At 40.9% G+C, this 14751-nt stretch overlaps 1 protein-coding gene across 2 annotated transcripts; it reads right to left on the minus strand.

Moving 5' to 3' along the window:
• Nucleotides 1–3069: 3069 nt before the first annotated feature.
• TLR2 (toll like receptor 2) lies at nt 3070–13839 on the minus strand. Of its 2 annotated transcripts, XM_047856303.1 has the most exons (3): nt 13376–13839; nt 7863–7969; nt 3070–5596 (listed from the first exon to the last, which is right to left on the minus strand). In XM_047856303.1, exon 3 carries the CDS (start codon nt 5573–5575, stop codon nt 3221–3223), a length of 2355 nt encoding a protein of 784 aa, XP_047712259.1. In that variant the 5' UTR covers nt 5576–5596; nt 7863–7969; nt 13376–13839; the 3' UTR covers nt 3070–3220. The 2 variants fall into 2 exon arrangements, with proteins under 2 accessions (XP_047712259.1, XP_047712257.1); XM_047856301.1 differs by lacking the exon at nt 7863–7969.
• Between the last annotated feature and the right edge of the window lie 912 nt (nt 13840–14751).

The following is a 14751-nucleotide window of genomic DNA, read 5'->3' on the forward strand; positions in this document are numbered from 1 at the left end:
GGGAGAGTAAACCGTATGTGTCTGCATAGAATTCTAAATGACCCTCAGAGTTCAGAAATGTTGGATAATCACTAAACAAGCTCACACAAAACAATAAAGATGCCATTCCCTTCATAGTTTAGGCATTGAAAACCTCATCCCAATTTTTTGACTATGTATATATACGTTGAAAAAATTATGGAGAGCTATACACTACACAGTTACCAGTGGTCATCCCAAGGTGAAGGGGGAAGAGTGGATTCGTTCTTTCTATGCTCTTACCTCGTGTCCAAAATTTCTACAGTGAACATGTTTAACATTTGCGATGAGAAAAATAAAGATTATTTTTATATTACTTCAAATCTAGCAATTAACCATGGAGCTATTTCTATTGCTGTTTAAATTACTGAAATTAAATCTACAGACCAAGTCCATGTTAAATTTATCTGGTTCTCATGATAATTAACATTGTACTTAATGGAGGACATAGAGAAGTAAAGCAAATAGTCCATAATTGCCTTTGGTTTCTGTAGCATCTCAAGTTTCCTTCTCCTGAATTTGTCCATTTTTTTCTTAGACTAGCTACTGTTTCCTCCTTTATACTTCCCAGGAGTTGTTATGAGAGAGAAGAAACACTGTGAGTTTCCCCAGGCCTAAAATCTGCTATGCACTTCATGAATTTATTTCTCTGGGATATTTTTCTACAAAAAACAAAACAAAACAAAACAAAAACAAACAGGGTCCCTTGTATCACTGCTAGTACCCATAAGAGAAAAATATACATTTATAAACTATAATCTGTAAGATGAGTCACTTCTTGGGGAAAAAAATAATAGCTAACATCCACTACCAGCATCCCTATTACCCCACGCAAACATCCATGGTTCCCGTTCTCAGAGGTTTGGTCCTCTTGCCCCCCTCACCCCTCCAGAGGGAGTGGGAACCAAGGGGCATGCACTCATTGGTTTACTTACCCTGCTGTACATTCAGACCTACATCATACCCTTTGATGTAGATATTACTGTTCCTATTCTAACGGCAGGAGAATATTTGGGGACAGGTTAAGTGACTTGCCCAAAGATATGCATCTACTGACCCAGGTTTTTCTGACTCCAGAGCTCAATGAAGCACACGAACCCAGTCCTGGCTGAGAACTAAGCAGGTCAGGTCATTTCTACTCGGTCATTTCTATTCGGGTCATGATCTCACAGTTTGTGACTCAGAGCCCCACATGGGGCTCTGTGCGGACAGTGCAGAGCCTGCTTGGGATTCTCTTTCTCGCCCTCTCTCTCTGCCCCTCCCGTGCTCACCTTCTCTCAAAATAAATAAACATTAAAAAAAAAAAAAAAAGAACTGAGCAGGTCAGAGGAGGTTAGCTTCCTTTCATATGTGGTTTCCAACTTAAGAAATGTGTGTCGAATCAGCAAATAGTTCTTAGCTTAATTTATTTCATTGCATTAAATGCAATGTAGTATTAACTCTAGCTTATAAAAATTAACATATGGAAGTAGTATCTATCTTTTAAATTATTGTGTATCAAATATTTTTTGAGTCACGCTGAGGAATTGCTAGGCATATACTTGTTTAAAGATCTACTTACTTCACATGTGCTTTTGTAAATGTTCAGAGGAAAAGAGAGCCTTTTTTAGAATCAGAAACAAGACTTTTTCAGAAGAAAAAAGCAAGATGCTGCAGGAGAAATGGATGAGAAGACAGAGACCGAGAGCCAGAGTAACTAGACACTAATCAGAACTTCACCCAGAGGTAAAGACTGAAGGAAGATTAGAGTCAGGGATGTGGGAGGCTTCCTTCGTGGTCTTCTAAACTAAGTATTTCATTCACACTTGACCCTTGAACAACACAGGTTAAAACTGCATGGGTCTACTTATGCTCAGATGTATGGTTTTCTTAATAAGATGTTCTTTTCTCTGGCTGACTTTAGTGTAAGAATACCACATACAATAATATATATAACATACAATCTGTGTGTTCATTGGCTGCTTATGTTATCAGTAAGGCTTCCAGTCAACAGTAGACAACTAGTAGTTAAGGTTTGGGAAGTCAAAAGTTACACACACAGATGTTTGAGTGTGCAGAGGGAGGGGGTACATCACTGCCCCTAAGCCCTGCCTTGTTCTAGGTCAACTGTACTTCATTAGTTTCATTTTCATGGGAAGCCACAATTTACTGTATATTGTGTTATATACACTTCCTCAAGTAACTATGACTGGAAAAAACCTATCAAACACCCAGAAAGACAGACCCAGTTCATGTGAAAATATACCATCTAGGTAATTTGCATACTGTAAAGTTTAATGTGGACTCAAGGCACTTCTTTCTAGGAACAGCAACAAGTTTGGCTGAGTGCACCAACCTTTTGCCTTCTTGTTCTTGAGAGCAGTCACACAGTGAGGAAACAGCTAAGTGGGGTAGAGAATGCCATCTGCAGACATGCATGAGTATCCTTGCAGAAAACTGACCAACACATTCATGGGAAATCTGTTCCTTCGTGCTATTTCCTAATGAACTAAACCAATTGCTACAGATAATTCAGATGTCAATAATGGACTCAGATCATGATTATCTCATAGGATTAATAAAAAGCCAAGAACATTTAATTTTTAATCTGGTAGTTTTTATAAAACAGCACTCTAGAGGCACCTGGGCAGCTCAGTCAGTTAAGCGTCTGAGTCTTGATTTCAGCTCAGGTCATGATCTCACAGTTCGTGAGTTTGAGCCCCACATTGGGCTCTGTGCTGACAGCACAGAGCCTGCTTGGGATCCTCTCTCCCTCTCTCCCAGCCCTCCCCACCCCCCCCAAAATAATAAAACATTTAAAATTTTTTTTTCAACGTTTTTTATTTATTTTTGGGACAGAGAGAGACAGAGCATGAACGGGGGAGGGGCAGAGAGAGAGGGAGACACAGAATCGGAAACAGGCTCCAGGCTCCGAGCCATCAGCCCAGAGCCTGACGCGGGGCTCGAACTCCCGGACCACGAGATCGTGACCTGGCTGAAGTCGGACGCTTAACCGACTGTGCCACCCAGGCGCCCCAATAATAAAACATTTAAAACAACCAGCACTCTAGACAAAATATGAACAGTTTTAGTGGTTTTAGTAAGCAAGCCTTCAAATGACAGTGCATTTATGTGGTCCACCTATAACTGTCAGAATGGACTGAGCTATAACTAGTGATATAAGGACCACCACCAGACCAAGACTGGCCTTTAATGAAGGAACCTAGGACTTTATTGCAGTTCTCAAGTTTAACCAAAACCCTTCCTGCTGAGCTTCGTCTGTGGGCCACTCCAGGTAGGTCTTGGTGTTCATTATCTTCCGCAGCTTACAGAAACGCTGGGGGATGGCCTTTTTCTCAATGGGCTCCAGAAGAATGAGAATGACAGCATCGTTGTTCTCATCAAACAGACGGAAGTGGGAGAAGTCCAGCTCGTACTTGCACCACTCACTCTTCACAAAGTTTTCAGAAAGCACAAAGATGGTTTTGTGGCTCTTCTCGATGGAGTCGATGATGTTGTCGATAATCCATTTGCCGGGAATGAAGTCCCGCTTGTGAAGACACAACTTGAAGGGAGGGTCGAAGTGCTCCAGCTCCTGGACCATAAGGTTCTCCACCCAGTGGGAATCCCGCTCGCTGTAAGACACAAAGGCGTCATAACAGAGGTCCCGCTGGGGAGCTTTCCTGGGCTTCCTTTTGGCCTGGAGCCAAGCCCACATCATTTTCAGGTACCACAGCCCGTGGAAACGGTGGCACAGAACCCCCGTGAGCAGGATCAACAAGAAAAGGACACAGCACACGACAGACACCAGAGCTGCCCTGTGGCATTCAGAAGCTGGGAGATGGGTGTCCTGAACCCGCTGGCCCCGCACATAGAATGGAGAGTCACACAGGTAATTGTCTGGCCAGTCGGTCAGGGTCTGGGCCAGTGCTTGCTGCTCCCGCGTGAAAGACAGGAATTCACAGGAGCAAATGAAATTGTTGCCGCCAGCTTCCAAAGTCGTCAGTCTTTGAAAAGAATCAAGTTGCTCCTTAGAGAAAGTGTTTATTGCATTTCTGCTGATTCTCATGACCTGTAACGTGGGTAAGAAGGAGGCATCTGGTAGAGTCTTCAACTTATTTCTGGAAATATAAAGTTCTTTGAGTTGTGGCAAAGTCAGAGAAAGTGAATCGAGATTGTTATTGCTAATATCTAAAATTTCCAGTGTCCAGGGGATGCATCGGGTTAAGCTGTATATTCTGGTGTTGGATAAGTTCAAATATTTCAACTTTTCTGGCCACTGACAAGTTTCAGGCATAGAAAGATAACTGTTCTTACTAATATCAAGGTTAATCAAGTTTTTCAGAGTAAGCAAAGTTTCTCCAGTTTTTTCTAATGATTTCAAACGATTTTGCCTTAAAATTAAGGTTTGTAGGAGGGGCCAGGCATGCTCACAGGCTGCATTTCTCAAGTATTCTTCAACCATTAAATTGTCACTGAGATCCAAATATTCTAATGATTTTAAATGTTGTGAAAGTAAACAAGGAACCAGAAACACCTTACTGCTTTCTACTGTGACTCTTTTAACTCTTTCCGTAAGTGAATACACACTACTCAGATCACGAAACGAGTAGAAGTATGGAATGACCAACCTCCGTACTGTTAATGTCTCTATCCCACCTACACTTCCAATTTTGCCCATGTCAGATACGTCAAAGTCTCCAAGCCCATGGAGAGTACAGTCCTCAAACTCTACTTCTAACACTCCAGAAACGTAATTCAACAGTTTTACAAGTTCGCTAAAACTTCCATCAGTGATTTTCACGTTTCTAAACGTCCACTTTTTAATCGACGTATTTGTTTCATTGATGGATGCTTTTGAAAAATGTAAAGTGTTCAAATGAGTATCTCTCAGTTCCAAATGTTCCACAGAACTTAAAAGATCTACAAAAATCTCCAGCAGTAAATCAGGCTGTTTCATACGAAGGGCCAGATGGCTGATGTTCTGAATGGACTTCAAACTCTCTGGCTCATACTTCTGGAGATTTGAAGCATCAATCTCAAGTTCCTCAAGAAAAGTCAGCCCAGCAAAATCCTTTTCCTGAATCGCAGTGAAACTGTAAATATTTCCCACTTTCAGAATTCGCAAAGTTGTGAGCTGAGAAAAAAGAGGTGTTTGCCCAAGTGATTTGTAAGGATTTCCCAGCAAGTTTAAAAACTTCAAGGAAGAAAGGGGCCTGAACCATGAGGATGATAAATTAGATATGTGATTATAGGATAAGTCCAAATGTTCGAGACTCCCCAGGGAAAAAAAAGAATCTTCCTCTATCGTGTTAATTTCATTAGACTCCAGCCTCAGAGCCCTGAGGTTCACACAGCCCTGCAGGTCACTGTTGCCAATGTAGGTGATCTCATTGTTGGAGAGGTCAAGGCTTCTCACAGCCGCCGTGAGTCCTGAGGGGATAGAGTTTAAAGATCTGGAGTGGCCCTCGCAGACGCCCGTGGAGTCACAGGACAGAGAAGTCTGATGAGGGGCCACTTCCTTGGAGAGGCTGGTTACAGCCCCCAAGACCCATACTGTCCACAAAACACGTGACATTGTCCAGTCCAGTAATTCAACCTACAAATAAAAGAGGTTCAAATGAGTGACTGTGTTTGACAGTATATCATGATTCCAGTTGAGAAATGTTTTGTAAGGTATAAGGCACATGCGCACGCACACACAGAGCTACCTGGAAATAACAGAGCGCAAATGGAATGTATGAATGGGGATATGTTGCTGCTACATCCAGCAACACCAACACAGACATTCTGCCACTGTGCCATGACCTCAAGATCCAATACCATCTGGGAGTACAGAGCAAGACTCACTATGCCTGAGCTGAAAGAATGAGTCAATGAATGAATGAATGGAGGAATGAACAAGCAAGCAGGTTTAACACGAGCGAGGCTTAATTAACCCTATGGATTTACAATCACCCACTCACCCACTTCAAGCCTTCTTGTATTAAGCATGCCTCTTCCCTGCCTCAATGCCCGCTGGGAGTTAGAGATCTCACAGAGCCTACCTGCAGCTCTCACTGGACAAGCGTTCACTGGCTGCAGCTCCAGCGGGTAGCATGGTCTTTCACCAAAAGAAAAAGGTCCTGTGCTCCCATGCTTCACCTACTCCTAGCAGACAGGAGGGATGCTGGGGACCCCTGGCAGAGCGAGGCGGTTTGCTGGGCTGAGGGACAATCAGACCATCGGAACCTTCTCTTCCTTGCAGAAAAGTAAGTGCAGAAAGTAGTGCTCCAGTCTGGATGTGGGGGGAGTAAAGCTGTCTGCACACTCTCTCCCACTGCCAGTTTACAACCGTGAATCCAGCACTGTCTTTCGGCCCACCTCCTGGGTCCTATATCCCTCTTTGGCTCTATTCGGCTCTCTCGTTCCTGCTGTCTGTACTCCTCTGCTCACTACATTAGCTCTACAAAACAATTTTAAAAATCTAACCCCAAGAAGAAAACTTTTTGTGGGTAAAACTAATTTCCCACATGCACAGAATCTGAGAGATTACGAAGGCCCTAGGCCTATATAATTTATAGGTACAGAGAATTAAAATATAAATAATGTTAATACACACTTGGCTGGGAAATTTAATAGCTGTTGCTGCCAGATTTTTTACGGCCACACCAGTGCAACTGCTCGGCATCCCCTCCTGTCTCTTTTAGATAAATGGGGCCATACCGTGCATACTTATTCTGGATTTTCACTTCTCACCTTACGATATGGCTTGGCATCTTTTTCCATCCATATATACAGACGTTTCTGATTTTTTCCCAATGGATCACAGCATTTCATAATATGAATAACCCATAATTTGCATGCCCATCAGCACCATATGACAGTTCCAACTGCCCTCTCTCTTGCCACCACTTTGCACTGCCAGTCTTTTTAACTTCAGCTATTCTGGTAAGCGGTGTAATCTCATCCGAGTCTAAATTTCATTTCCTGGACTAATAATGAACCTGAACACCTTTGCATATGATCATTTGGAATCCTCATTTGTAATGTGCCTATTTCAGTTTTTGGCCTACTGTTTTCTATTGGATTGTCACTATTATAATAATTATTATAAATATTAAATTATATATAAATAAAGATATATACTCTGGAAATGGAAGAAGATACATATGTTACAAATACAAGCATTCCTCAGAGATACTGCAGGTGAAGTTCTGCCATAATAAAGTGACTATCACAATGCAGCCATTGAAGTGAATTCTCTAGTTTCCCAGTGCATATAAAAGCTATGTTCACACTACACAGTAGTCTGTTAAGTATGCAAGGTCTAAAAAAAAAAAAAAAAAAGTACATACCTCATTTAAAAATGCTTATTGCTAGGGGCACCAGGGTGGCTCAGTCAATTAAGTGTCCAACTTTGGCTCAGGTCATGATCTCACAGTTCGTGTGTTCGAACCCTGCGTAGGGCTCTATGCTGACAGTTCAGAGCCTGGAGCCTGCTTCGGATTCTGTGTCTCCCTCTCTCTCTCTCTGCCCCCCCCCCCACTTGCACTGTGTTTGTGTTTCTCTCTCTCTCAAAAATAAATAAGCATAAAAAATAGTAACAAATTTTTAAATGCTCATTGCTGAAGAATGCTAATCATCATCTGAGATTTCAGTGAGTCATAATCACTGAGCACAGATCAACATAATGAATATAATAACAATATTGAATATAATATTGCCAGAATTACCAAAATGTGCCACAGAGACACAAAGCGAGCAAATGCTGTTGGAAAAATGGCAGCGACAGACTTGCTCAATGCAGGGCTGCAAGACATATTTGTAAAAAACACAGTATCTGCAAAGTGCAACAAAGCCAAGTGCAATAAAACAAAGTATGCCTGTATCTTCTTCCACTCTGCCGCTTTCCTTCTTGCTTGGTGGAATCTTCTGATAAACAGATGTTCTTAAATTTTCTGTTCTGTTTCTTTGTAGTAATTTTTGTGTCCTGTTTAAAAAATATTTTTTACATTATCATGAAGATATTCTCTTTATTATTTTCTAAATCTTTATTGCTTTGCCTTTCATAGGCCTATAAACCACATGGGATTAATATTTGAGGTAGCAGAGAGGATCCATTTCATTTCCAAAATGGATATTCAATTGACCCAGCACCATTTTTAAAAAGATCACTTTGGGGAGACAGTCAACAATATTACTTTTGTCAACAATCGCATGTCCTCATAGGGGTGAGTGTGTTTCAGTGTTCTCTATTCTGATCCAATGTCTGTTTGTCTTATCCTTGTACTGGTATCACTACATTAAGTGTATAACATAACTTAATATCCTGGAGGGAGGTGGGGTAGGGCGCAAGCCCTTCCTGCTTATTGTTTTTCTTCAAATGAGGCTTGGTTAATCTTGGCATTTTGCATATTCTTATAAATTACAGAATCATCTTATCCGTTTCAAAAACAAAACTTGTTTATTTTAAATGGCAATACTATGAGTCTGTAGGTCAATTTGGGAATTACTGACATTGTTACAATAATGAATCTTTCAATCCATGAGCAGGATACATCTTTCCATTTATTTAGGTTTTTCTTTAATTTATCACAATAATATCTTACGGTTTTCTGCACAGAGGTCTTGAGCATATTTTGTGATATTTATTCCCAGGCATTTGAGATCTTCTAAGCTTTAAAAACAATAATACATACGTATGTGTGGTATATATTTATTTCAATTGAATTTTATGTATTTACCATGCACTAATTAACCCTGCTAAATTGATTTAATAATTCCAGTTTGTAGATTTTTATCTTCTATGTACACAATCACATCACTCAGATATAATACTGTTTTTTCTTCTTTCCAATCATTATACCTTTACCTTGTTTTCTTCATTACTGAATGTTGAATCTTATCAAATTCTTTTTTCTCTTCCTGTATCTACTGAGATAATAACATGAATTACCTCCTTTACTGTGTTAATACTGGTGATTACATTAATTGATTTAGTGTTAAGACAATGTTGCAGTTTTAGAAGAAATCCAAGTTAGTCTGGATATATTACCCTTTTTATATTTTACTGGATATGTTTATTTACTAATATTTCCTTAGAATTTTTGCAAGTATATTCAGAAGTAAAATCACCCTACACATTTCCTTTCCTCTCCTTTCACCAATGCCACCTTCTAAGACCGCACTTTTTGTTATTATTTGTACATTTTTCTTGTTTTTGTGAAATACATTAAATATGCTTAACAGCTACAGAACTATCCAGATTTTCTTTTTATTCATCTTTCAGCTTTGATAAGTTGTGTTTTTCAAGGAATTTATTGTTTTCGTTTAATTATGCAAATATATGGACACAGCTACTTATATCATCCTCTTACTATTTTAATATTTGTAAGACCTATAGTGAGGTTCCCTATTTCATTCCTGAGATGAGTAATTGGTGCCAGCTTTTTTTATTGTCCTGTCTGTGGTTTATCATTCTTTACAAACGTTTTCAAAAACCAGCTTCTCAGTTTATAGATCCTCTATTTCTTTTCTATTTCACTAATTTCTATTCTTCTAATACTATTTCCTTCCTTCTGCTTTCTCTAGATTTTATTTTATTCTTCTTATTCTAATTTCTTTTTTTTTTTATTTTTTTTTTAATGTTTATTCATTTTTGAGAGACAGAGAAAGACAGAGTGCGAGCCAGGGAGGGGCAGAGAGAGAGAGGGAGACACCAGAATCCGAAGCAGGCTCCAGGCTCTGAGCTGTCAGCACAGAGCCTGATGCGGGGCTGGAACCCACGAACTGTGAGTTCATGACCTGAGCCTAAGTCGGACGCTTAACCGACGGAGCTACAGCGCCCCTCTAATTTCTTAAGGTAGATGCTTACTCATTAATTTTCAGTCATTCTTCATTCTAATATATTCATTTAAGACCATAAATTTTCATCTAAGCACTACGTTAGCTATATTTTCCATGGCTTTTCCTCTGCTGTTCTTTCCATATTTTGCCTCTTCAAGTTTCAGTCTCGAAATTTTCTTCTAATCTATTTTCTAGCTTATTCTTCTTTCTTCAGCTGTGTTTAATCTACCGTTAAATCCATCCACTGCTTTTAAATGTTTGGTTATTGCTATTTTCATTTATTTAATTTCTGTTAGATTCTTTTCCCCATCTGCTATGTCATTTTTTGTAGTTTCCAGCTCTCTGCCAAAATTTTGAATCTTGTCTTTCATCACCTTGAGCACAGTAAGCATATGATAGGCTGCATAGCACTTCTAACAGGCTTGAAGGGCAGGGAGTTAAAGGTGAAGGTCTAGGCCAATCATGGATGGAAAGGTAAGGCTGAAGTAGAGGAAACCAAGTCCTCACGTAGATTGTAGCACAGCTCTGATTTATCTGGATGGCTCAGACATTCTTAGTTTCTGAAAATGGATTAAGATGATTTCTGGAATATCTAGTGCTCACAGGTACCTGCACAAGCAAAGGAGAATTTTCTCCAGAAGACAGTAACGTTATCCTAGGCCTCAAGTTTCTTTCTACAAACAGTGTTTCAAGTTGAATGTCCAGTAAACAATAAAAAACAAGCAGGTACTAAAGGAAGCAAGATAATGAGTATGAGAGGAGCAGAAACAGCTGCGATGGAAGCTAGCCTATAAAGACTAAACTAACCTATAAAGATCTAGTATCGTACCCACCTCTAAAACTCATGGTGGTTAAGATGAGATGAGATTACTGTTTGGTACTGTATTTATTCCATTGTCTTTCTGCTTAATTAGTTATTGAAAAAAAAATCATCTTAGTATAACTGTACTGGGCAACGAAAATTTACTTGATTTTTTTCCATTTTGTAATAAATAGCACAAACCTTAAGAAATCTATACTAGTTTTCCCCTAAGATTTAAAGGTCAAATACATCTATTCTAAATTTGTCTGTCCTAGCCTTTTGTCTCTAAAATGTAAAATTCATACGAGCAGAGATCTTGGGCTATTTCATACAAGTATTATATGGTACCTATTGCATGGTGGGTTCTCAACAAATAATAATTACTGATGATGCTAAAACTGCCATTAACAACTTGACACTGAAGATCACAGTCACTTCTATTCCTCTCATTTCCTCTATACATTACAGCATGGGGCAGAGAGCTCCTCAGAGTAAGACATGGAGAAAGGGAAAAGCAATGGCTAAAGTTAGACCGAGTGGAGTCATATCTAATGAGAGTTGTGGGTCTGGATAAAGCATAAAATCATCTGCTTAAAGAATTCAGAAAATTGGGGCGCCTGGGAGGCTCAGTCGGTTAAGCATCTGTCTCTTAGTTTCAGCTCAGGTCACAATCTCAGGGTTCGTGAGTTCAAGCCCCACATCAGGCTCTGTGCTGGCAGTGCGAATCCCTGCTTGGGATTCTTCTCCCTCTCTCTTTCTGCCTCTCCCCCACTCTCTAAATAAATAAGTAAATAAATAAATAAACTTAAAAAAAAAAACAAAGAATTCAGAAAATTGACAGAGTGGTGAGGAATCACTGGTCCAAGACCCAGAGAAAGGACAAGTAAGCCTGGCATTACAGGCAACTTCTGCTGTGCACATCTGCAGAAGCAGAATTGAGAGGAAGTTGAAGCCCTGTTGTCCCCAGAGAAACCACAACCAGATACCCACTTCAGGGTGAGGGCTATAATGGCTGAGTAAAGCAGGAGTGGAGAAGGGCCCCAGGGCCCCAGGCTCGGTTGAGAATTGAAAGCACACTCTCCATTAAGCCCCTGGCAGGGAAAAGGCTATACCTTATGTGAATAAGGATCTCAGAAATCTCTGCCCTCTGGCCCTGGATGAAGCCAGCCTTCTAGAAACCTCCTCTAAAAAATCAGAACTCCAGGCCTGCCACATACACTGGTGTGGATCAAAATATTAAAAGACAATAAAAATTTGGGGGAATTGAATAAAAAAAAAATTTCCCAAATTATAAATGCATATTGATTCCCCAATAAAAAAATAAATAAATAAATAAATAATTTAAAATAATAAAGAATAACAATAAAATAATAAATCAGTAAGTTGTGTATTGAATTAATAAACAATGATATTAAGTAATAATAAAGCCTAAGCATTTTCTTAAAGAGTATAAATTCCTCACCCAGCCTGAAAACAATGGAATAATATCCTCAAAGGGCAGAGAAGACATACCTGCCAATCTACCTGTCAGTACCCATTTAAATTATCACTTAAGAGTAAAGGTGAGATACACATTTTCAGACATTCAAAACCTAAAAACCAAAAAAGAATCTTTATCTATACTCCATCATTGAAAGAAGGACCCAAAAACATGTTCTTCAGCAATATGGAAAATAAACCCGTTAAAAGTAGGCAGCAAGAAACTATGGTTGCAATTTTTTTAATTTAATAATTGATAAGAAAGAAGATAGCATTCAAAAACTCAAGCATGGCTTTTGGTATGAGGAAAAAGGAATGTAAATTTTAAATGCTATTGTGGAGGAAAACAATTTTAACAAGCAAGCCTCTTATTTATAAGAAGTAAATACAACTTACATTTATTACTAGATCTTTGTAAGGAGGTCACACCCACAATGCCCTATACCATAAAATCATGCTCAATTACTATTTAACCAACCAAACCAAATTCTTAAGGGAAACAATACAAAAAGTTAACTGATAGCTTAGAAACTTATAAAACATGCTGCAAACTTGTGACAGTTTTCGTAAAATAAGAGCATCATAAAAAGTTTAAAGATGCAAATGTTCTCCGCTTAGAAGAGGAAGAAACTTAAAATACTGGTGAACAAGTCAAAATAGGATGATTGCCATTTCCTTTTTTTTTTTTTTTTTTTTTTTTTTTTTTCTCTTTACTTTCAAGTCAGGCCATCCTATCTATCACTTGCTTTCTGGTAAAGTTCTTAGTAACACTGCAAACAGGACCTTCTTCTGCAAGATTAGTATCATCTCAGCCAGCTGAGCTGTTTGTTTATACTTGAACAATCAATCAATTTCTCTCCCTCTCTCTCTCTCTCTCTCCCTCCCTAAAAAACAAACAAAAACAGTAAAAACACTATCCTGTCTTGCGGCTAAGTTCTAAACACAAGTTCTCATTTCCAGAATTTGGAGAGCTTAGAAGGAGAACTTCAGGGCATTCTTTAAAGAACTCGTCTAAGCTTAAATGCTCTAAATTATTTTCTCATCAGAGACATAACTCAGATCTTTTAAGGATGGAAGAACACGGAGGGCGCGTGAAGCCGGGCTCGGGGTTAGTGAGCGAGAGTCCCAGGCAAATCCTGAGTCCTGAACTTTTCCCACTTCTCAGCCACAGTGATGGAAATCTAACTTTGGAAGTTAGGTCCCTGCAGTAACCCAGGAGCGCAGACAAACCACCAGCGGGAAGCACGCGTGCAGTCTGAAAGCCCTTACCTGACCCTCGTCGTCAGGGCTCGGAGTGGAGGGTGGCGCGCAGGCTGGGGCCGCGGGAGCGTCGGCGTCCTAGCGCCCCGTGTGCAACCGAGAGGGAAGCAGGGATCCCCGGCGCACCCCGGCGGAGGGCTGCGGAGCGAGGACGCCAGCAGAGCGCGCTCTCGGGCGCGCCAAGAAAGGCCCGACGTACCCGGGAGACGGCGGTGCCGCCCTGGGCCGCGTCTCCTGGCGGCCTCCGGCTGCGACGCGCCTGGGCCGAGGCCGGGAGCGAAAGGAAACGTGCGCGCGGCGGGCGCGCGTCCTCGCCGGGTGCGGGAACCTTCTGTCGCTGAGCACGCCGCCGCGCAGCGCAGGAGAGGCCGTGGGGCCGCGCGCCGTCGCGGCCGCCTTTGTCCCCGGGCTGCTTCAGGTGACCTCGACTGAGGTTACGGCCCACCCGAGGCGGCCCGAGTCCGCAGAGGGCGCTGGGAGGGAAAACAGAACCGAGATTGGTAGCGGCCCCCGCGTGGGAATTCCCGAAGCACAGAGGAAGATTTCGCAATCCCAGTAGCCAGTTACCCAACTAGTATCATCCAGAAGCTTTGGCATTCAGAGCCTCGCGTTACCCAGAAGCACACCGTCTTTAAATTCCACTTCTCTGTTCCTGTCCATCCTTGGGAGCCCCAATTCGTGCCTATCCCCCCCCCTCAACAATTTGTATCTCCAGGGTCCACTTCCACCAGCAAGTTTATACTCTCTTATATTAAAATAGCTCTCACCAGTCACTATCTAGATCAACATAGGAAATTTTGCCTGAGGAGCAGATAAGGACATTTTTTGTTTTAAATCTTCGGGCAGCCCCTGGTGGTGCACTGACTGTAGCACCTATTTCCCATCCCTACTCTTCTCATGAAAGATGTGGGGCTCCAAAGGATTTTGAATCCAAATTCTAACCATGCTCAGTTCCATCACCACCTCTCAAAGTAATTGAAAAACAAAGACTTAGGTTTTTTTCCTTGCCGCAGAAACTAGTGAAGAATGTTCATAATGGAAACAAATTACCTTTTAAAAATTAAGCTGCCTTAATATTCATAGAGTACATTTTATATTCATAACTGTATTTGATCTTCACGAATTGAGGCAGAGGAAGCATTCTTGCTCCTCTTTCGCACACTAGGAAATGCCATGCAAATTGTGGCAGAACTGAGATTTGAAATGAGAATTTTACCTTTCTCGAGCTGCATTCCACATCCCTAATCCTCATTAAGCGTTCCAATATCAGGCAAACTTAACCAGGAAGCAGGAGTGAACTTGAGAGGATGGAGTCTGATTTTCCATTCAGGTTACGGACTATGTGGATATTTCTCTCTCCCTGATGATCCAGGCTCTGCAGCCGC

This window comes from Prionailurus viverrinus, chromosome B1 (genome assembly GCF_022837055.1).
Source record: "Prionailurus viverrinus isolate Anna chromosome B1, UM_Priviv_1.0, whole genome shotgun sequence".
Classification (NCBI taxonomy): Eukaryota; Metazoa; Chordata; class Mammalia; order Carnivora; family Felidae; genus Prionailurus; species Prionailurus viverrinus.

Coding starts and splice junctions, on each gene's coding strand:
- TLR2 (XM_047856301.1), bottom strand. CDS start 5,575: ATGTCACGTGTTTTGTGGACAGTATGGGTCTTGGGGGCTGTAACCAGC.